We start from the raw sequence: 22,398 nt of genomic DNA, 5'->3' as shown, positions 1-22,398 counted from the left end.
TTAATTATTGCTTCCTTATCATTCAGCATGCCAATATACCAGTCGCCTGCCCATCTAGAACTGGGGAGATGAAAATAAAAATGAAAGAAACACTGCCCTCAAAGAGGTTACACATTAGTTGGGGGGGGGGTAAGGTTTCAAATGTTTATTTTCAAGAGTAACAAAAAATGCTGGGGGAAAAATTTACAGGTGTCATCTATTTTGAGTCATTTCCTGGGGTTAGTTTCAATGATATAATTTACCTCCACTGTATTATTGCTATGATAAATAAGACATTGTCATGTTAGCCTTAAGGGAAAGTTGATCAAAAGGCAAGTACAAATTACTTAATGTTCTAAGAATTGCTACAGGAGAGAGATTTTCTGTAATGGAGTGTAGGAAGGCTGATTTCAGGACTGTACAGGTACAAATGGATCCCATGCCATCAGTAGTTGAAGACATTTGATGAAGATCATGACTGTCAGTCTGAACTTCCATGGGTCTTAATTACTGGAACCCCATCAATTCACACCCAGGAAGGCTTGGCAACTGGCAGGACTATCATTCCAAGAACTGGGTACCCCAGATTTTTTACCTCTCTAGAGTTAATTGCAAAAGGAGTGATAAAATTGAGAGTTTTTTGGTTTTGTGCGTGTTTCTTTGCTTCCACTATCAATGGAGTGGAGGAATTGAGCAGAACCTGGGACCCTGGACTTGGGACTTTATCATTTTTTTGCAGTTGAACTCTTCCCTGGCAAACTTTCTCAAGGTTCCTGCCAAAAAGAAGTGGCAGGGGTTGCTGAAAGTTATGCATAGGTAGCCCATCTCTACTAGGAAATCCAGAGGCTAAGAAAAGCTAATTTTCAGGAAACAGAACCTAAAACAGAGAAGTAAAACTCAAGCAAGACCTGACTATGTCACTTTTTAAGGCAATAAATGATGTTAGCACAGGATTGGGGCTTTTCAAAGGACAGGATTCACAGTCTATTGATATCATTGGCATTCCCTACATCCTGTCTTGGCTTGCTGCCCCTGCCTAGTTCCCAGGAAACTTCTAAAATCAGTTAAGTTCAATTTTTACCATACTAACATAGTAACATAACCAGGCAAAGAAAGTATATTGAATTGCAAAATGATTGGACCTGAATTCAAATCCTGCCTTTCACATGTCACCTTGGGCAACTCATTTAAGCTCCATGAGACTCAGGTTCCTTAACTGTAAAATGTGGGAGTTGGTCTAAGTAACTTCTGAGGTTGCTTACAGTTCAGGAACTATGAGCCTACTGAGAGGGGGAAAGAGATAGGAAAACAGGATTCTACACAATGTAGCCACTCTCTTTCTTCTTCCATTTTTCCTTTTTTTTTTTTTTTTTTTTTGGTTTTTGCAAGGCAAACGGGGTGAAGTGGCTTGCCCAAGGCCACACAGCTAGGTCATTATTAAGTGTCTGAGACTGGATTTGAACCCAGGTACTCCTGACTCCACTATGCCACCTAGCCGCCCTCCATTTTTCCTTTAAATTTCTTTTATTTAATTTCAATTTATTATTTCCAATTACATGTAAAAATGGTTTTTACCATTTTTGCAAGATTTTGAATTCTACATTTTTCTTCCTTCCTCCCTTCCCATCCCACTCCTCAAGATATCAAATAATCTGATATAAATTGTGCATGTAAAACACACTTCTATATTAGTCATGTTGTGAAAGAAGAATCAGAATGAATGAGGAAAACCATGAGAAAGAAAAAACATGCAAATTTTAAAAAGAAAAAACAGGATGCTTTGGTTTACATTTGGTTCCATACATAGTTGTTTTCCTCTTCCCCTTAAATTCCAAACCCTAAAGGATTTAGGGGTGCAGCCGGGAGGGGGATTGAATAGAGTGCTAGGCCTGCAGTCAAGAAAACCTGAGTTCAGATCTGACCTCAGACTCTATGTGACCCTGAGCAAATAACGTCACCTTATTTGCCTCAACTTCCTCATCTGTAAAATGAGCTGGAAAAGGCAATGGAAGACCAGTCCAGTATCTCTTTCAAGAAAACGCCAGGTTGCAGCTAGGTGGCTCAGTGACCCCTTGAGTCAGGAAGACCTAAGTTCAAATTCGGCCTCAGACATTTAATAAATTACCTAGCTGTCTGACCTTGGACAAGTCACTTAACCCCATTGCCTTGAAAAAAAAATACACAAAACCTCCAAGTGGGATCATGAAGATTTGGATAAACTAAACCAAATGATTAGCCACAAAAAGTATATAGGAAACAACCCACTCTGAAGACATCCTATTGTGTGTGTGTGTGGGGGGGGTATCAGTGAGCCAGTTTTGTCATCACGACTTGGTTAGAACCCTTTGTCTCCTAGGGTCTGCTCACATTCTCTCAGCTCAGCTCTCTTGTTCTAGTCACAGAGTTCTCATCTTGACTGGTCCCAGACAATCCTACCCTGGCCACCGTCGTATCAATGTTCATCACTCTTTTATTATTGTCAGGGATCCTGGTCACAGCTGCCATGATTGTGGATCTCCAACTGTCACTCTGTGAATGACAGTATCCTGTTGCCAGGCACAGAATATGATGATGGTAATTTCCCTAATTTTAGTCCCTGGGCATTCTGGGAAATATAGGGTTTTTCACTTCAGACTTGCCCAAAGGTCAAGTGATCAAAAATGGATAAAGAAATTCTATTACTATTCTACATTACCTGCGGTGGCCATCTGTGAGACCCCCAACTCTTATACAAAGTTTGGCTCTCTAGGAGGATGACTGCCCCAGGTTCTAGGTACTCTTTAGTTTTGTACTCATTAAACTCTTGCACAAGACACTGCCAATGTGTTTATTTTTGTCCTTATTGAGTTTCAGAACATAATTTGCTCAAAGCAAAAGCATTTTCCCCTCCCCTAATAACCTAGGATACACTCTCCTATTAATGCAAACAGTAAGATTGGGAAAAATAGTTCATAAAATTCACTAGTGATGAGATACATATAAGGAACATGTGTTCAATTATCTGAATGACCAATTCCCCAGTTGTCTTCTCATGACATAATCTCATGTGACTCCTTGCTATGGGCCAGTCCCCTGCCTCCTCCCACATTGAGGTGATGGCACTGATGTTTGACCATGGTCTCCACCATCTCCAGGTTCCTAGTCAGTGGAATCCTAATTTATGGGTCCAAATCCTCAGAGTAGCAGGAATTTCAGTTCTGGGACCTGCCAATTCCCAAGCAGGAGCTTCGTCCCAGTTCCTAGATTCAACCTCTTTCACCAACTTGACTCAACTCTGAATCTGAACAAGACTCCACTTTATAATACATGCACTTGGGAGCATATCCTCTGGGAGAGGAGGAGAGACAACCATAGTTCTTGCTGAATCCATCCATCAATCAAAGGTCTAAACTGGATGGGAACAAGTCTCCTCAGTTTGGAAGGAATGATGTGCTTTGGTCATTGGATGACAAATCATAACAATAATAGAAGTTAACATTTAAATAGTTCTTGCTCAAAATAAACAAAATATTTTAAAAAAATAAATTAATAACTAAATAAATAAATAGTGCTTGCTATGTACCATGCAGCTAGATGGTGTCATGGTGCAAGAACTGCAGACCTGGAGTTGGGAAGACTCATCTTCATGAGTTCAAATCCAGCCCCATATACTTACTAGTTGTGTGACTCTGAACAAATCATTTAACCCCATTTACCTCAGTTTCCTTATCTGTAAAATGAATCGGAGGAGGAAATGACAAAACACTCCAGTATCTCAGCCAAGAAAACCCCAAATAGATCACAAAGAATTGGACACCACTAAAATGACTTAACAACGACAATGTACCAGACACTGTGCTCACAGCTTTACAATTATTATCTCATAACATCTCATTTGATCCTCCTAACAACCTGGGACTGTTGGGACCAATATTATGCCACATGACAGAGGAGAAAACGAGGCAAAGAGAAGTTAAGGGACTTGCCTAGGGTCACATAGCTAGTATCTGGGGCCTGATATAATATGCTATCTGTCTTGTTAAGAGTATTTTGTGGGGCAGCTAGGTGGCACAGTGAATAGAGCACTGGCCCTGGAGTCAGGAGGACCCAAGTTCAAATCTGAGCTCAAACATTTAATTACCTGGCTGTGTAACCTTGGGCAAATTATTTAATCTCATTGCCTTGCAAAAACCTAAAAAAAAGAGTATTTTATACTAGCTGCTCTTATTATATAGTTCTTACGATACTGCATTAGTAAATTCTCTTTCTAGTAGCCCATACTGAAGGGGGATTTAGGAATGCCAATTAGAAACTAATTCCTCAAGATGATGGCTTAGAATGCTAAAGGGAGAATTAGTCACCTTTGTGGATTCAACTTGCCAGGGCTAGTGGGTGTTGGGGGAAAAGTCCTAACAAGGATGATACAATCCCTGCCTCCCTTCTTTACCTCTTTACTTCCTTTTTCCATCTTTCCTCCCTTCCTCTCCTTCTTCTTGTCTTCTTTTCTCTTCTCCTCTCCTTTCTTCTCTAATCTCTTCTCTCTCTCTCTCTCTCTCTCTCTCTCTCTCTCTCTCTCTCTCTCTCTCTCTCTCTCTCTCTCCCCCTCTCTGTCTCTCCCTCCGTCCCCCTTTCTCTCCCCCTCCCCTCCCCCAGCCACTATGCTCTCTGAAAGACAGACAGCTGCAGTTGGATCTTTCCCCCAGGATGGCCCTAGAAGGGAGGTGTACGGAGACTCAGTTGTGATATCCGGGTGCCTGCACCTCATCTTCTGCCCATTTCCCAGAAACTGAAACTTCTACTGATTTTCTCCCGTGCCCTTATGCAATGGTCCCGGGACTGACCATCTCTACAGGAACCCTTTTCCTGAGGAAACTGCAGCCTCTCTCCCTGGCAGCCCACCTCCGGGCTCCTGGGGTGGGGGGAGGCCCAGCCCCAGGTCCCAGAGGGCCCCCCCCCCCCCGCTACTCAGGAAGGGCTCGGGCTGCGGCTTAGTTCCCAGAACCCTGACGAGGCGTGTTTAATCTTCCGCCCGGATTGTTTAACCTCCGCATCCTTGTTAACAAACAGCCATTATTAACGAGATGGGAGACCCCTTGGGGTGGGCCTGGGAAGACAATGCGAGCTCCCGGGATCCTTTCTAATCTCTGGCAGTTCTGCCTCCCCTGCCAGCACTGGGCTGGGGGTGGCCCGGAGAGAGGTGCTGGGAAGGGCTAGGGCTGAGCTGGGGACCCGGGGGGGGGGGGAACGGTGTGGGAGCTGTCGCTTCCCCTCCCACCCATGCAGGACCAGGCTCTGGGGACAGCTGCGGAAGGCCAGTGGAGGGCAGACCCGGCGGCCCTCTCCCCACCACCCCACGCCACCCCAGCCTCCCTTCTCCCTCCCCAACCCTCTGTCCCTCACTTCTCCCCGCGGGGATGCTGCAGCCTGTTATAAATTTTACCTTGTGAGTGTGCTGGGGAGGCGCGGGGAGGCGCGGGGAGGCGCGGGGAGGCCGAGTCCCTGCGCCAGGTCTCCTGGTCCCAGAGGACACCAATTAAAGGCACTAATTGGACAGCAATACATCAAAGGCGCTCCCGAGAGTGACTCCTCCGAGCCTGAGGAAGGAACGAGCTAGGCTTTTGTTTCATATGGAGAAACAGAGGGAAGGGGGCCGGGGAGGCAGATGCACACCTATGGACTCGGGGAGGGCATGGGGGGGGGGGGGGCTGTGGTGCCTTCCCATCAGCTGGCTCCAGTGAGATGGTTCTGTCTCTCGAGGGGGGTCTCTCTGTGGGGGATTTTTCTCTGCTTCTAGGTCCTTGCCTCTTCCCTGGCTCCTGCAAGCTATCTGCCTCCCTCTTTCTGTCTCTCTGATTCCTCTATCTGTCGTCTCTCTCTCTCTCTCTCTCTCTCTCTCTCTCTCTCTCTCTCTCTCACACACACACACACACACACACACACACACACACACACACACACTCTCATTCTCTATTTCTCTCGTTCTCTCTCATTCTCACTCGCTCTCTCTCCTTTTCTCTGAACTCTGCCGCTCTGTCGTCTCTTTATAAGTCTCTCTCGCATTCTCTCCATTTCTCTTATCCTCTATCATTCTCATTCGTTTTCCCTCATTCTCTTATCTCTCTTTTGCTCTGCTTTCTGATTTCGATGAGACTTTCACTTCTTTCTTTCTCATTCTCTCTATTTCTCTTGCTTTCTCCTTCATTCTCATTCTCTCACTCTTTCTCATTCTCTCTGTATCTCTGGCTTTCTCTCATTCTCCTATTCCTCCTTATCTCTCTCCCTTCCCCCTTCCTCCTCCTCCTCCCTCCACTTCTTTTTTCCCCTGAACTCTATGTGTCTCTTGACGTTGCTTCTGTCTCTGAGACCTGTCTCTGTGTGTCTCTATCTTTCCATCTGTCTTTCTCTGTCTTCCTTAGCACCGACCTTTGGAAACCAAAGACAGATATGCTCCTTTCCTCACCTGGACCAGAAGGCCCTGACACAGTCGCCCCAAGCGCCTTGGGGCCCACTGGGGTGTGCACCTGGCGGACAGGTACCCAAAGGAGACAGCAGAGTGGCCACGAGATGGTCGGAAGAGATCCATCTCTGAATTAGGTGGAATATGCAAGGATCCGGGCCACTGGCCTACTATGGACCGGGGGTACCAAGGGCACTCGGAAGGTGGGGTCCTTCCCCACTGCACCCCCTCCACGAAGACACCCCCCGCGATTTTGAACCTGGTCCCCACCTCTTCCCATGACCCTTCAGGGCTCGACCCTCCCCCCCTCCCAAGGCCTCTCCCGGCTGCAAAGAATTCGACTGAGCCCTCAACCTGCCTGTGCCCAAGGCCGGAAGCAGAGAGCTTCTCAGTTCAAGGGGAGGCTGAGGGCATCCGAGGAATCCCCTGATACAGGAGAAGGGGGAGGGGAGAAGGAGATGAATGGGAGAGGTGGATGAGGAAGAGAAGGAAGAGAAGGAAGAGGTATAGGCAGGAAATAGGGAGGAAAGAATGGGGAAGAGAAGGAAAAAGGAAAGGAGATGGGGAGAGACAAAAAGAGAAGGGAGACGAGAACATGGAAAGGAGGAAAGGGGAAAGAAAGGGAAGAAAAGAGAAAGGAGGGGAAGAAAGGAACAGAGAAGGTGGAAAGCAGGGTCTGGTATATAGTCGGTGATAATAAATCCTGGTTAACTGGATGAAACAAGGAAGGAGAAAGAGGAAAGGAGGGGGGAAAGGCCAGTCTAGACTGTGAGTTCTGCGGTCTGGATTTAGGACAGGGGTCTCTTTTGTGAGGAAGGAAAAGTAAGAAAAGATGAGCTCTTTTCCAGTTTAGGATTTTTTGAGCCCAGGCTACAGGAGCAGGAAAGAAAACCTGCATCCGAGGTCCTGCAGCCCGGTCCTCAAAGAGCAGAGTCTGCACTAAGCAATGAAACTGAAATGGAAGTTTTCAAAGAAAACATGGCTACATGCGTGTCCACCCTCCAAGCAACTCCCAAATAGCCACTACCAGCGCCACGAGGTCTGAAAGCTGGTTCCCTTTACCAAGCTTCCTTTTAGCCTCTGCCACTATGTAGAGGTGGGGGGGGTTCCTTGTCTTTTTGGATCTTGTGAAAATGTAGAATCTTTTCTGCAGGAAAAGGGAAGAACGTCCAATTTGGTTTAAAAAGAAATCGAACAGAAAACGTTTGCCTGTCTTGAAAAGATTACCCCTTCATTCCCATTTGCCCCTTATTAAGCAGGGTCTCTGATTCTGGCCCATTTCTCTTCAAACCTGTCTTCGAGAAAAGGATTAACCCCCCCCCCCAAATGTTGGCTGAATTGGAAGAGGACCTAGGGATGGAAAGGGGGGGGGGACAGAGATAAAGGCAAGGAGAACCAGAGAGACGGAGGCAAAGACAGGAGAGTGTGAAGAAAGGGGAAAAGAGAAATAGAGTAGGACAGAGAGGAGACAGAAAGGATGGCAAGAGTCCTACCTTGAAGCCGAGAAAGTGAAACCAAACGGAAGTCTCACAGAGACTGACAGAAACTAAATGGAGGCAGGAAGATTCTGGATTCCTAGTCCTAATCTCTTTGTGCCTCAGTTTCCTCGCCTGTAAAATACACTTCCTTCCCAGGGTAGTTGTGAGGATCAAATGAAATAATAATCATAAAGTCCTTATTGAGGTGCACTTAGGAGAATATATGTTAGTACTTCATGTATATATATATATATATATATATGTGTGGATCTATGGATATATAAATACATATATACAAAAATACACATATATTTATATACACATAAACATATATACACATATTTACACATAAATATATATACAAATATCCATACACATAAATAAATAAATATATACATAGATTTATATACACATAAACATATACATACAAAAATACACATATATTTTTATATATATGCATATATACAAATATATACGCATAAATATATAGATACAAATAAACGACATATATAGCTATGTCTATACACATAAATTTATCTACAAAAATCACATCTACATCTGTACATCCATAACGATAACCTATATATATATATATATATATATATCCACTTCTGGAGAATCAGATACCTGTGAGCACACACGTTGTACATTGGTCCCTCCCACCCAGAGTTAGTTCTCCAGAAATCAACAAGAAAGCCTAGAGAAGTGGAAGGAGGGAGAAGAACCGGGGCAGTGAATAGTGGGGGGGGGGGGTCCCAAAGTAAGACCACTCCTGGTTAGTTGGAGGCCCAGGCTGCCTCCGGAGATAGCCTTAGCTTCATCCCCTTCTTAGACTTACTCCCCCCCCCCAGTTTTTCCTTTCTCACTTGATCCAGGACTGCAGCACCTGCACCTCCCCTCCCTCCTCGAACCGAGTGTGGACCTGGTGCAGAGGGAGCTTCGACTGAGTCTTCTCCGAAAGAGTTGGCATGTTCATGGGGGCACGATTCCCTCCCCAAGTGTTTTGACATTAGGGAAACTCTGAGGTAGAGGGTATTGATACTAGATTGGAAGGTTCCAAGGGCTGAAGACTGTGGGGAAGGGGCTGGGGCAGAGCCAGGGCAAGGTGCCCTCAGGGCGGGCCGCTCTGCACGGCCCCCTCAGCCTCCTTCGGAGGCGCTCGGGGCCAGGCCCAGCTCCGGATGGCGCCTTGGCAAGGCGAGCCGGGCATTTGTTTTCCATGTTGTCAACGCTTCCCTTGAAGTAATTGTGCCTGTTAACGGCGCCTACCTTTCAGCAGCCCCGACTGCGCCATAAATAACGGCGATGAAGATGCAAGGATGTGACTTTCACAGGATTGGACAATTGATTCAGGCTGTGACCCGCGCTGGCGGATAATATCGGAAGGCTATTTAAACAGATGAAGGCCTAAATTGTCTTGCTTGTATGGGAATTAATTTCTCATTCATCATCATTACGGAGTGATTGGGCTATTCAGGCGCCCCAGCCTGCTGGAACGGAGAGGGATTTAAATGAGATTGTAACCGATTTAAATGCTCGCAGCCTTTAACGAGGCCAATCGAGCAGCTGCAATAAATACAAATATTTTTCTAAACAGCCTTGTTTTAAATAATTACTTAATGCTTTCGGGTTATTTCGAAGTGGCAAGCTCACTTGCTTCGCTCCCCCCCCTCTCCTCTCTTTCCCCCTTTTCTCCCTCTCTTTAACCAACCCTGCCATCCTCCTGTGGATATCTATGGACAAATCAGGGGCTCAGAACGCTTGAAACGAGTCAGTCTATAAAAGGTTTCTTCTTGTCTTCTCTCTTCCCCTCCCCTCTCTTCTCGTTTCTCTTCTCTCTTCTCTTTACTTTTCCTTTCCCCTCTGTTCTCCTTTCTCCTTTTTTCTTTTCTTTTCTTCTTCTGTCTCTCCTTTTTTTTTTCTTTCAATCTCTCCTTTCGTTTTCTTTCTCCCTCTGGTTTTCCCTCTCCTTCAATTCTGAAAATCACCCCAACTTCTTTGCTGAGAAAAGTATTTGGGAGAGGGCTTTGCCTTTACAGAATGAGCTAGAACCCTGGGTAGGGAGGTTTAGATCCTCCCTTTTTTTTCTCCCAGGATAGACCTTTCTGCTGATGAGGGATCTGGGATCTGCCGTTTGTATTCTGTCTCCTGACCTGTGAGAAGGTAGAATCAAGGGCCAGGTGACGGCTGATCCAGACGCAAACCGATCTGAGTCCCCATTTCAAAGTTGGGAGGGGGGGATCAGCTTCCTTATCCTGGGCAGGGGGTGCTTAATGTACGAATCCACCCACCCCCCTCTCTTAAATCCGCAAACTAGAGATGCGACTTCCTATATTCGTTTCAAGGACTGCTGTCATCTCGACACAACGAGTTATGCACAGAGGATGTTTAAGATCACTTAGAAACCTGCAATCCGTTGGTTCGTAGTCTGATTCCTTAGCCATGCCTGGGGAGAGGGGGCCCGAGAGCGAAGTGTGTGGGGGGGGAGACACGGACTGTGAGTTCATTAGGAGGAACGGGTTTGAGAACCATGAATTGTTTCCTTTCTTTGTTAGAAAGTGAGCTAATGGAGAGAGACAGAGTGGGTATAAGAGTGAACTAAAGGATGCCAGAGATGGTGTGAGGGAGACAGAGAAAGGGAGAAAAACAGAGCGAAGATAGAAGGAAGGAAGAAAACGAGGGAGAGAGAAAAGATGGAGAAGGGAAAATGGGGAAGAAAACAGAAAAGAGAAATAAGAGTAAAAAAAGACAGGAGATAAAGAGAGTGGGAGAGAGGAAAAGAAAGGGGAAAGTTAAAGAGAGAGGGGGAAGGGAGGAGAGAAAGGAGAGATTATTCTAGAAGTAATCAGAGGAAAAGCAGATTTATTCATAAATACATTGACATAGACTTTCCTCCCCCAAATCACTGGTTACTGCTTGTCTTTTCTTCTTCCAGGTTGTGAGGAGGATGGATGGATGGATGGATGGATGGATGGATGGATGGATGGATGGATGGATATGGTCCCCATAGATTCGCAGACCCCTTTCCCTAGAGGCCTGCATCTTCTTCAGTTTGGCCACCCTGAGCAACTGTCCCCCATGACACCCACCCTTCTTAGCCGACATATGGTGGAGGGGGTTGGTTTCCAGGGGCTCTTGGTGGCAGATAATGTAACCACCAGAGCGGGAGAATCGTTGGGGAACAAAAGATCATTTCAAACTCTCCGAAACCCGCCAAAGCTCCAAGGAGGAATGGGAGTGGGGGTGGGACGTCTTTCTACTCAGGTAGGGGTGCTGGATGGGTGGGAGAGCCCTCCATCCCGGCCTTTTTGGGGCCCAGAGGGGTCCTAGTGAGATGAGGAAGCCAAGGCTTGAGGGTGGGCTGGGGTAAATCTATGGATAAGAATATTAGCTAAGCCTGTTGATGTGGGGGGCAGTCTTGACTGGGGGGCCTCGAGCCGAGGAGAGACAAGATGCCAAAGAGGCAAGTCAAGTGCAAATGAAACCCAAAAGGGGGGAGTGGCTCAGAGGACCCTGGGGGCTGAAGAACCGGGAGATTTCCTGGCGGAGAAGCGCTGGTGGGGACCACTGCGTCCTCCCCCGGCCTCCCTCTCCAGAGCTCGGCCTCCTTCCGCAGTTGTTTAAAGTGAACATTATCCCAAACATATGCAAGGCCATCAACTTGGTCACACTTACAAGAACACGCTTTAATAAGGTAATCAATCAAACGCTAACAGCTCAGCAGAGCCCGGCCTGCGTGGAGGCAGCCGTTCCCTCAAGCTGGATGGAAGCCCGGCAGCGGCCCAGGTTGGAGACTCCGGCCCGGGCAGCAGGTGCGCCCAACAAGGCGCCTTCTTCAACCTGCCCTGGTCTTTCGGAGAGGCCCTGAGCTTTGTGGGAGATGCTGTAGGGCCCGGCCCCGGAAGAAGCAGTGGAGGGCGGAGGAGATAATCCAGTGATTCCTATCAAATCTTCAGGGTTCCCCAGATTCTTGGATATCCCCAGAGCCCCAGGAGAAGGGGCAAGGGAAGCTGACACTTGTGGAAGAGCTCTCGGATATGAGAGGTCCCCTTGTCTAAGCCGGCTCGGGAGAAAGAGAGACAGCGAAAAGGCTGGGTGGGGTGGGGGCCTAGACTGAGCCCTCCCCAACACAAAAGCCCGATGCTTGGCAAAAAGGAAAATTTCATTATGAAGTGATGAGTAATTCCCCCTGGCAAGATGTATTGTTATATCTTCCACTTCAATTTGGAGGGAGAGTGGCTCAATTACCCAGAAAATACAGTCAATTAAAGGCTGCTGATTGGACACGAGGACGGATCATCGATCTTGTACTTTCCAATATCGCTGCAGACACCTCATTTTCCCTTCCTATTAACTGAAAATACGCCTGGCATCGCCGCAGCCCGCAACCTATTTACCTGTCGCAAGCAATCTCGGGCCAGCTACCAAGGAACACAAATGCACAGCGGGTTTGTTGCAGTGCGATCCTTGGGAGATAGCCCACCCTGTCGCAGGAGAGCTCTCCCGGGAGGAACCTTTGGGTGAAGGGCTTGGGCTTTGTGTGTGTGTGTGTGTGTGTGTGTGTGTGTGTGTGTGTGTGTGTGTGGACCCGAGTGGAGGCGGAGGAATCGAGAGTAAGAGGGGAACTGAGGGTGTTGATTTGGGTGAGTTTGCTTCAAGCTTTTTCTCCGCAAGAAAACTGAAACCAGAAATGGGGGTGGGGGAGTAGGGAGTCGAGGAATTACAGACTCGAGCTGATGCTGTCTCCCCAATTTGGATGACCCCTCCTTCTCTCTCTCACCCACTAAAGCTGAACGCCTGAAGCAATCACTCAAGTACCTCAGAGCCCAGCCAATACAACTCCCTGAATGAACTACTCAAATAATAATATTTTATTGGGGAAACTGATCTCAGAGTTTTCCCCAAGTAAATCTCACCCTAAAAGACAGAGTACTGCTATTCTGTTTGAGAGTGGAACCCTAGACTGAAGCTGCACCAAGGGAAATGCTCCCTCCTCTCAACCTAAAACACTGCAAGACTTCATCATTTCCTCTGGAACTTAAGATAAAACTTTGTGATAAAAACTAACTGTAAACATTTAGAATGCTCATAAGCTATATAGACATATATATCTTTCCATATATTATATATGAACATATATAATAGTTTACAAAATGCCTTTATGTGAACTTTCTTCCATTTGCTCCTAATTTCCAGCAAGTTACTAGTTAAGCAAATTGAAGTTGAGTATGGGTAGAGATGAACAGACAGCATTCTACACAATGCCCTATTCCTAACTTCCTTCAGACATAAAGTGACTGTTTAGGTGCACTTCTCACCAGATGCATTTGTTGGAGTTCAATAAAAAGAGGCTGAGAAAGGTAAGGATCCCTGTCTGGGCTAATGGTCTTCCTACATACACATTTTACCAGCTCTGCAAAGGGGAGCTTTGTTTTCCTTCACTTAAATGAGAAGTCTCCTCTCTCTCTCTCTCTCTCTCTCTCTCTCTCTCTCTCTCTCTCTCTCTCTCTCCCCCCTTTATTCTCCAAAAAGAAAAGTTCTGCCACCCCACTTTGAATAATAGAAACTCCCAAAAGCAGTTTATATTGTCATGATTCCTTTGGGTTTTTTAATTGAAACATGGGAAAAAATCTAGACAGGGAAATGTTTGGACTTCCAAAGAAAATAGGGTTGGCTTAGAGGACAGTTCTTCTCTATTCCACCATGACCCAAGACACTATCATCTTCCTTCCCCTGGTCTGCAAAATTCTCTCAAAGGAAAAACGATACTCTCACTCCAATTCAAGAGGCAGAGGGTTGCATAGAGAACATTTGAAAGATAAGTACAAAGGTAGATAGAACTGGGAGTGGATAAAATTCAGGGGTCTGTGGGGCATGAGAGATCTAAAAATTTAATGGGTAATGGAAGGGCAAAGAGCAAACTAAGAAGAGAAAGCCTGCTCTGCTCTAATTTGCACACCCTGATTGTCCATAGGAGTTCTGCTCTACCCACCTCCTCCCCATTACCTAATCTCTTCCCTTGGCGGCTTGTTAGTGTTTGGCTCACCGTCTCTGTTCAGAGCACATGCTGTTGTATAGTAAGCATTTAAAAGACCTCCTAACATACACAATCTTGCTAATTTAGGGGGGAGGGGATAACCTTTCAACCCTCATGATTAAACACTTGTTTGGGGGTAAATAACACTCTTCTACACTTTAACACAAGGAAAAGAGCTCCCCTTTCCTTTGAAGCTCTATTTGTGAGACAAAAAAAAAAAAAGGAGGGGACAGAGGAAAGAGAGACAGAGACACAGACAGAAATGAAATGAGAATTGAGTTAGGGTGGAGCAGAGAGCTAGGAAACAGAGATCTAGGGATGAGATTAGATCCAAGTCAATTGGAATCCACTGTATTTCTGAGACACAAAGAATGCAATCAAACCACCAAAAATATATACATGTTGGTAGGATCTTTATGGCAGCAAAACAAAAAAAAATTTGTTTCTCTATTTTTAAAAAGAAATACTGAGTTATGTAGCTATCCAAATACTAGATTTGGAAAATCTGGCAAAGAGAGCTCTTTACTTGTGTATGTGCACATAGTCTTTTGTTAAAGACAGCAATATCCCCTTCCAGTGTTTCAGTTTTGATGGATAAAGACAGCAGCGTAAGGTTACGTGTGTGTGTGTGTGTGTGTGTGTGTGTGTGTGTTTGTGTGGGTTTTAAAGTTTTGTCTTTTTCTTTTCTTTTCAGGTGGAGCCTTGAAGACATACACAGGGAGGGTCCCCTCCCTGCCAGGCTCTAGCATCTTCTCCAAAGCTGATGGCAGGCTGTGCCTTCAACATAGCCAGTCAAGTGATTTCCTTTCCCTGATATTTCACTAGCAGGTTTCCTTCATGGTCCGGGAAATCCTTTTCAGGCTGTTATTTCTAGTCCTCTGTCTCCTTTTTTTCTCCACAGATGTCCAAGGGAAAATGGAAGGGAATTAAATAAAGGTGGAAAGGTGGGTGGTGGGAGGGTAAGTCCTAGAGCAAGGGGGGGGGGGAGATCTGCCCTAAAAATGAGCATTCTGGAGAAACCTGAGATGCACCTTTTATCTTGTAAGGGGGACTTCCTCCCTCTGATCCAGGGACACTGACGAAGTTTTACTCAGCACGGAGGGCGTGAAGGTGATGAAAGAGTCTGTCCTGGTTGTGGAAGAGCAGGAAAAGTCTGAGCCAGAAGGTCTCTGTGCCAGGCCATTGGACTGACTGGTGTGGCAAGCCAGGCATGAGCATGGGCTGCCCCCGGACCCCCCAAGTCCGTGAGTTGTTGGGGCTGGATAGAGAGATGGGTGTCTAAAAGCACAAAGGAGTTCGGGTCTTGGGTATGGGTGGGAAAGGACCCGGAAGGTATCCAGGGGTCTCAGTGGAGTGCTGAAGGGGGTAGCCGCAGAGGCTGAAGTGGCTCCCAGACCCATGTGTGAGTAGTAAGGAAGGGGCAGGTGGGAAGGGAATGGATAGGGCAGGTTCCCTGTGGCCGCAGCATGGCTCATCATGTAAGTATAAAAGGCAGGATCGGCTGGATGAGGCCAGGTCATGGCTAAGCGTTGCCTCTTGTCCTTCATCCTGCGGTTCTGGAACCACACCTGGCAGAAATGAAGGAAACAGAGGAGACTCTGAATGATTCCCCCCATTTCTGCCTGGCCCCTGGGACCAATGGACTTCTGGACCCATTTCCCTGGCCCAGGAAGATGGCACCGGGGACTTTTTCTTCTCTGATTAAAGGCAGGGATGAGTTTGGACGTTAGTGGATATGACTGTGGGGGAAATGGAGGTGGGAACCTGGAAAGCAAGTTGGGAACCCAAAAAACTCCCTGAATACTTCCCCAATAAGAGAAAAAGCCCAGGAAGCTGAGGTTTTGCAGCTGAGAAGTCTTCTGTCCTCCAGATCTAGCCCGCCCTCAGTGAGAACCAAGCTTTGGCCTTCACTCAACTGGGGGGAATTAATACCTTGAGGAGGGGTGCTGAAGAGGAGGCTGGAAGGAAGGATTGCTGTTTCCCAGTAAATAGTCATAATCAGAGAATTCGTTGTTAATGGTGTTGCTGTGGACGCAGGTATTAGTATTAGGCCAGACTAGTACTAGCTGGGAGTGGGGCTGGGAGGGTGGGGAGAAGCCCTCAGGAGGCCTGGCCTCCATGACTCCCTGCCTCCACAGCCCAGATCTCAGCCCCTGAGGCTGCGCCACTCCTCAGGCTCTTAATCCCCAGTCTGACCTCGGCTTTACTACCTCTCTCCCCCCAACCCACCCCATCCCAGTCAGTGGCCCCGGTCAGGACTGGGGCACAGGAAGAGAGCCAAGGGGACAGTGGGCTTTCCAGGGAAGGTGGCCAGCGGGCCAGTGGGAAGCGTCTCGTGGGGCCTACCTTGATGGTGGTCTCGGGCAGGTTTAAGGCAGCCGCCAGCTCGCACCTCCGGGGCCGCGACACGTAGTTCTCCCGATAGAATTCTTTCTCTAACCGGGCGATCTGTTCCCTGGTGAAGGCGGTGCGGTAGCGGCGCATCTGATCGCTGGCGCTGCAGGCCAGGGAGCCCTGGGAGCCGCCGCCCCCGCCGCCGCCGCCTCCCGGGCCGCCCCCGCCGCCGTTCTTGGGGGGCTCCCCTCCGCTGCTGGGACTGCCAGCCAGAGCCTCGGAGCACGGCCCTGGATAAGGGAGCCCAAAGCAGACACCCCGCTGCCTCAGTGGATCTGAGATGGCTCAACGGGTCTGAAAGGGGGCCAGGGACGGGCCTGAGTTGGACACGGGGTTGGGGGGCACAAGGGCACAGGGAAGGGGTTCCCCAGCTAAGGGGGTGCTTGCCTGGTGACAGCTCCTTTCCTTTCCCCACCCGAGGACCGCAGAACAAGGGACACGTTAGGGGACTAAGGGACTGCGAGAGGGGACTGGCTCATTTGGCTCACTTGGCATGCCCTCCTTCCAAGGACTGATTTCGGGGGAGACAAACGGGGCTAACCATCCCCTCTGCAGTGTGCAAAGAGAAAGAGGCTTGGCGTTCTCCCTCTGAGCTAGCTTGTCAGGGTCAGAAGGGATTGTGAAGTCTGTGTGTGTGTGTGTGTGTGTGTGTGTGTGTGTGTGTGTGGGCGTGTATGTGTATATGATGTGTGTATGTGTCCGTGTGTGGTGGGCATCTATGGGTATGTTTTCTGTGTGTGATGTATGTGTCTGTGTGTTGGTGTGTGGGCGTGTGTGTATGTGTCTCTGTGTGATGTATGTGTGGGTGGGTATCTATGTGTATGTTCCCATGTGTGTATGTGGTGTGTGTGATGTAAGTGTGTGTGTGTGAGAAGGGACTTCGGAAAGAAGGGTCCCAGAGAATGTTGGATAAGAAGCCTGCCGTGGGAATTGCTCGCGGTGGGGGGCGGCTGAGGGAAGGGGCCGCCGCAGCGGCCGGGCTGGGGGCTGGCTTGGTCTGCCTCCCTGCCCCGCATCTCTGTCCTCCCTCGCTCCCACCCCAGCCCCTAGCGCTCACTAAAGCTGGGCCCAAAGGCCTTCCGCCCCAGAGCCTAAGCAGGGCCCTCGGGCTGCTCAGAAACCTTGGGCTCGGCCCTCTCCCGCGGAGGGATGGAGGCGGGGGAGGCCTCCTCTATTCTGGACCCTTCCCTCGTCTGAGTCTGTTTCTGGAGTCCTTGGGCAGGAGAGGGGTGAAGGTGCACCCCGCACCAGCCCAGGGCCTGGTGACCACTCTCTCAACTTCGAACAGTGCCTCAAGAAAAAGGGTGGGGTTTCCTTCTCCCCGCACTCCCACCCTCCGCGGCTCCTGGTTCTGGGGGGTGGGATTGGAAGAGAGGCTGAGAAGTGCGGGGAAGGCGATGGGCCCTTGAATGGGGGTGGGGTGAGAGGATGGTGTAGCAGAGGCTGAGGAACTGGGGGGATGGGAGGGGGGAGGCCTACTCCGGGTCTTTGCTTTGCAAATGTAACTCGGCCTCTTTGTGTCCCGAGACCAAAGGCAATTAGCTCATTGGGACCATTTCCGAACTGGCGCCGGCGAGCCCTGGAAGGACCCAGGTAATTCGGCCCTTGAGCCGAGGTGCCAAAAGGCCGGGAGGAGGCTCCTCGGGCGGAGGCTCCTCGGCGGAGGCTCCTCGGGCGGCCTGCACTTGGCTGTCTTTGGACCGCAGGGAACGTTTCCACACTCAGCCCATCTAGGGGTCCCCAGCGCCCCTCCACAGCTAGCATGACTGCCACCCCCAAACCCTGCGGCCCAGCCGCCACCGCAAGCGTCTAAGGCCTTAGGAGCCGGCATCTTGGTGCGGTCCAACCTTCCCACAGAACATTAGGGCGCTGAAGAGGGTGCCTGTCTCCTAGACTATCTCCCGAAAGCTTCCACAGGACCCCCCCGCTCCCCCAGCGTCAGGTCTGACACAGATCAAGGCCTGTGGCTTTCTCCCCGGTGAATCTGCACCACAGCCCCGAGGTCAAGCCAGAACCCGAAACCTGCACGGGGGGGGGGGGCGCGGGAATAGGCAAGTGAGCCCCCCTCCCCCAAGTTGGGGGACCAGGGGGACGCAGCTCAGTAGCCAGGACCTCCCCACTGCCTTTCAGGATGGACACTTCAGGGCAAGAGGGGCAGCGGAGATGGGGGGACGGGGGCCAGCGAGGCTCTGGGATGGTGGGGGGGGGGGGGGGAGCAGGCTGGAGCAGAGCTTGGTGCGTACCTTTCCTGTGCTGGTACTCGGCGCTCCCTGCGGTGCAGTCCGGGGTGCAGCTCACCTCGATTTCTTCGTAGAAATCCGACTCGGTGTCCGAGCTGCTGTGCTGGCCTTTGGCCGAAGGGGACTCGGAAGGGGGCGGCGGGGCCACCCCAGCCGGCCCCGCGGGCCGGCTCTCGGCCCCCGCCCCCGTGCCCGGCCGCGGCAATCTGTCCCCTTCATCCTCTTTGCCGCCTCCGCCCCTCTCCCGGGTGGCCAAGGGGCCGGAGCGGGGACTCAGACAATTCCGGTGGAGCAGGTTTTCTGGGGGGTCGGGGCCGGGGCTCCCCACTGCTTCTGACAAATTAGCTCCCCTCTTGCCGACGAGCGTGCCCAGCTGCCCTCCTTCCAGGAACATCACCATCTCCTTCCTGCTCTCCATCCCGGGGCGCTTTTCCGAAAGAAAGGGGTGGGGGCTCCGACCCTCCGGCAGGCTGGCCCCCGGCCGCTGCCCGGGCTCCGGCCGCCCCGAGCCCGTGGCCTCCGAGGGGGACGGAAGAGAGAGGCCGAGGGCAGAGGAGGGAGGGCGGCGGGGGCCGGGCCGCGCGGCCGGAGAGGAGCGGGGCGCCCGGCGGAGCCCGGCGGAGCCCGGCGGAGCAGGGAGCCAGGTCACCTTGCGATGCTCGCGCTCCACTGGGCTGCGCTGGCTCTGGGAGGGCTCACCATTGCCTTCTTCTTTCTAGCCTGTCATCCTTAATGGTGCCGGCGTCATTACGGGACCGCTGGTGACGCCACTCATTGATTGCAAGTGGATAAATAGAGACGTCTGCCACGCCGAAGATGAAAGGAGGCCCGAAGCTAATGGCCAGGCGCTGATGCACCAGGTGTGGGGTGGCCGGCCTCGAATGGGGAGGAGAGTGTGAGCGCAGAGGGGGCGCGAGCGGTGGCCGAGAGGGCAGAGGAGGGGGAAGGGGGGGTGCCAAACGCAGCCTCGGCCGCCTTTCGGGAGGAAGGGGCGCCCGGGGAGCGGCGCTTCCCAATTGGGGGGCCGCCTTTTGATGTTTTTGTTTTGGTAAAGCGAGACCTTGATCTAGCCTTGCTGAGTCGGGGGCTCCGTCAGGGCACTTAGAAGTGTGAAGAAGCTTCTCCAACTTCGGCTTTCGTTTGAATTATTTAGTTGTTGCCACCAGCTCGCCAACCTCTGGAAAGAAGCTGGTTACAGGCTTTACGGAAAAAGGAGACAGAGACAGACAGCGTCAGAGACAGCGACAGCAAGACGAGACAGAGAGATTTGATAGAGACAGAGACAGAGATATCTGAATTTTCTGGGCTGTGATAAAAGATGGGGGGGGAGTAGCTTTTAGGGACTTTTTCTGTCCTTCTCTGATCCTCCGTCCATTTCTCCGTCCATGGCCCAGGGATCCTAGGTCAGATCCCCCCGCTCTCCTCTGCTTTTCTGTGCCACAAACCAACAGACCCTTGCAGTTTCTGTTCGGGAGGGCTGCTTTTGTGTTGTCCTTCAACACTAACCCTCAGGCCTTCTGACCGGCAATCCCGATTCTTTTTTCGTCTTCCTCTCCTAGGTGGAGAGGACAGCTTCGACTCTGAGCTGGGGCGCTTCCTCCTGAAGTTCAGGTATCTCTCTCTCTCTCTCTCTCTCTCTCTCTCTCTCTCTCTCTCTCTCTCTCTCTCTCTCTCTCTCTCTCCTCTGTCTGTCTGTCTTTCTCTGCCTCGGTCTCTATGGGCGGAATTGTTTGTTTCCTGAGCTGTTCCTAGAGGGAGGGAAATGATCTTTTGGTAAAAAGAGACTAAAGGATCAGTTTACGTCTGGGGGTGCGGGTGGATGGGTGGGGGTGAGAGTGGGGGTGGAGGAGATCTTCCTCCAGAGAAGTGGCGATTGCAAAAGCTCTACAAAAACCCACCCAGTACTTCCCAGCAAATGAGAAAGGGAGCCCTCCTAGCCTGGTCCCACAGCCCTGATGGGGGGGGGGGCGGGGGGCGGAGGGCGGAGGGAAATGAGAGCAAATGATAAAAGGCCTGCGGGCCCAGAGAGGCAACCCTCACAGCTCTGCTTTCCGCAGTTGGGCCTCCCAGGACGTTTTTCTTCTGTTTCCAAGAGGGTCACCTTAGGGTCGGCGTTCTGCCAGTGCACACCTGTACATGCACACGCCCCCAGCCCAGCCTCCTCTCTTCGGAAAATTCCCAGCCTCCGGGGGAGGCCAGACTAGGATGAGAGGAAGCAGGAACCAAAGCCCGCCTCCTCCTTTAGAAGTAAAGGAGTCTGCTAGTCTTTTCTAGCTGAGAAAAATGGAAAGCAGGCTGAGGACCGCACCCCCACCTGATCTGGGTGGGGCAGGGCCAAGGATGGTACTGCTGAGTTTCTTTGGCTTCCCAGCTACTAGCTTGCAATAGGCGCTTAATAAATGCTCCCTGATTCATAGATCGAATACACCTGGAAACAACTGACCTTTCTTGCATCTCATTCCCAGTTACTTCTGAACCGGAAGTCACAGACATAGAAGCAGGGGACACGGATTCTGTGTCGGTGTCTATTTCTTTGTTTTTCTGTCTGCCTTTCTCTCCCTCTGTTCCCCCAGGCCCCAGGTACATCCCTACCCTTCGTAGGAAGGCGAAGCGAAACCTTTCTCTACCCAGAGGAGGCCGGGAGTGGTAGCTTGCCTCTCTCTCTCTCTCTCTCTCTCTCTCTCTCTCTCTCTCTCTCTCTCTCTCTCTCTCCCCCCATGAAAGTAGGAAAATCAAGGTTGGGAGGTTCGGTATTCTGCAAGGAAGAAGAGGTTCAGGGAGAGACCAGGGCTTTCCTACGGTTTCGACTCCCACCAGGAAAGAAGTGGAGTCTGATAGAGAGAATGTGGAATCCTCAGGGCAGCCCTCCCCTCCCCGCTTGATGAGGCCGGCCAGAGGCAGAGCTCCTGGGCCCTCTGTAGAAGCCGGTGAGGGTGGGATTGGGGCAGGGGATCAGGCTTGGAGGGGGGAATCCAAAATTGTAAGCCATGTGCTTTAGTGAATGGAGACTACTGGAGAATGCGGAATCCTGCTATCTCTGCCCCCTTTACCAAGGGTCTACATGAAGCAAGAAGGTTCTTCTCTTTTCCTCTGTTTTCAAAAGTCAAAGTCCTCAGGAGATTATCTGTCCCGGGCTACCGGCTTGGCCGAGGCCACCCCAGCGATGGGACCTGGATCTCTAAACTTGAGCCTTCCCCACCTTTCTCTCCACTGTTCTCCTCCAGTCACTCTCACTGGGCTTCCGATTCTTCCTGGTAGGACCCAGCTATGAACAAATGTGTCTTGGGACAGGCTCCTTAGAAACTCCACCTTCCCTCCACTATTCCCCTCCCTTAAAACAATTCAGTGGAATTTCCCTTCCTTTTGTTACTTCTTCCTCTCTGGGATTTTTTCGGAAGATGAAGAGATGGGGGCGTGGTCATCTCGAGGTTCTAGACCCCCACTTAGGTTCCGTGTTTCATGAAATGTGAGGGCTTTCACTGAGACGTTTTTCCCATCAAATCAGCAAATGGGATAATGGATGCAGCGAGCTTTGTACACCTTGAAGGGCCATAACAAAGGAAATTAGAATTCATTTTGGTTTTGTTATTATCATTTTTAGTATCCCTTGGAAATAGGAAGGTAATGAGACCCCCAAGGGACCGAGGAGTCCTTTACAGACAGGTAGACGAGCCCTGTAGCCTGAGCAGACTCCAGAAAACGGAGTCTCCTCTTCTCCAGAATGGAAACGTCAACAGCCACGGCCAGTACCTGTCCTTTTTCCTTTCCTGTTCTCCACGGCTGCTAATGGATTTCATTTCTATTCCGAAATGCTAGGATTTATTCTACCGGCTC

General features: G+C 50.1%; 1 protein-coding gene across 1 annotated transcript; it reads right to left on the bottom strand.

Annotated features, from left to right (window-relative positions):
- Positions 1-14,964: 14,964 nt before the first annotated feature.
- EVX1 (even-skipped homeobox 1) lies at positions 14,965-18,982 on the bottom strand. Its single transcript, XM_074195049.1, has 3 exons — positions 18,568-18,982; positions 16,277-16,554; positions 14,965-15,498 (listed from the first exon to the last, which is right to left on the bottom strand). Exons 1-3 carry the CDS (start codon positions 18,980-18,982, stop codon positions 14,965-14,967), a joined length of 1,227 nt encoding a protein of 408 aa, XP_074051150.1.
- Between the last annotated feature and the right edge of the window lie 3,416 nt (positions 18,983-22,398).

Source organism: Macrotis lagotis, chromosome 7 (assembly GCF_037893015.1).
Source record: "Macrotis lagotis isolate mMagLag1 chromosome 7, bilby.v1.9.chrom.fasta, whole genome shotgun sequence".
Taxonomy (NCBI): Eukaryota; Metazoa; Chordata; class Mammalia; order Peramelemorphia; family Peramelidae; genus Macrotis; species Macrotis lagotis.
This window is presented reverse-complemented; position numbering and strand designations above follow the sequence as displayed.

What these genes read in the sequence shown, in the direction of transcription:
- EVX1 (XM_074195049.1), bottom strand. Translation starts at nt 18,982, where the DNA reads ATGGAGAGCAGGAAGGAGATGGTGATGTTCCTGGAAGGAGGGCAGCTG. An exon ending in CGAGTACCAGCACAGGAAAG is followed by an intron (nt 16,555 to 18,567) that starts GTACGCACCAAG and finishes TCCCTTATCCAG; the next exon opens with GGCCGTGCTCCGAGGCTCTG. An exon ending in TGCCCGAGACCACCATCAAG is followed by an intron (nt 15,499 to 16,276) that starts GTAGGCCCCACG and finishes CATTTCTGCCAG; the next exon opens with GTGTGGTTCCAGAACCGCAG.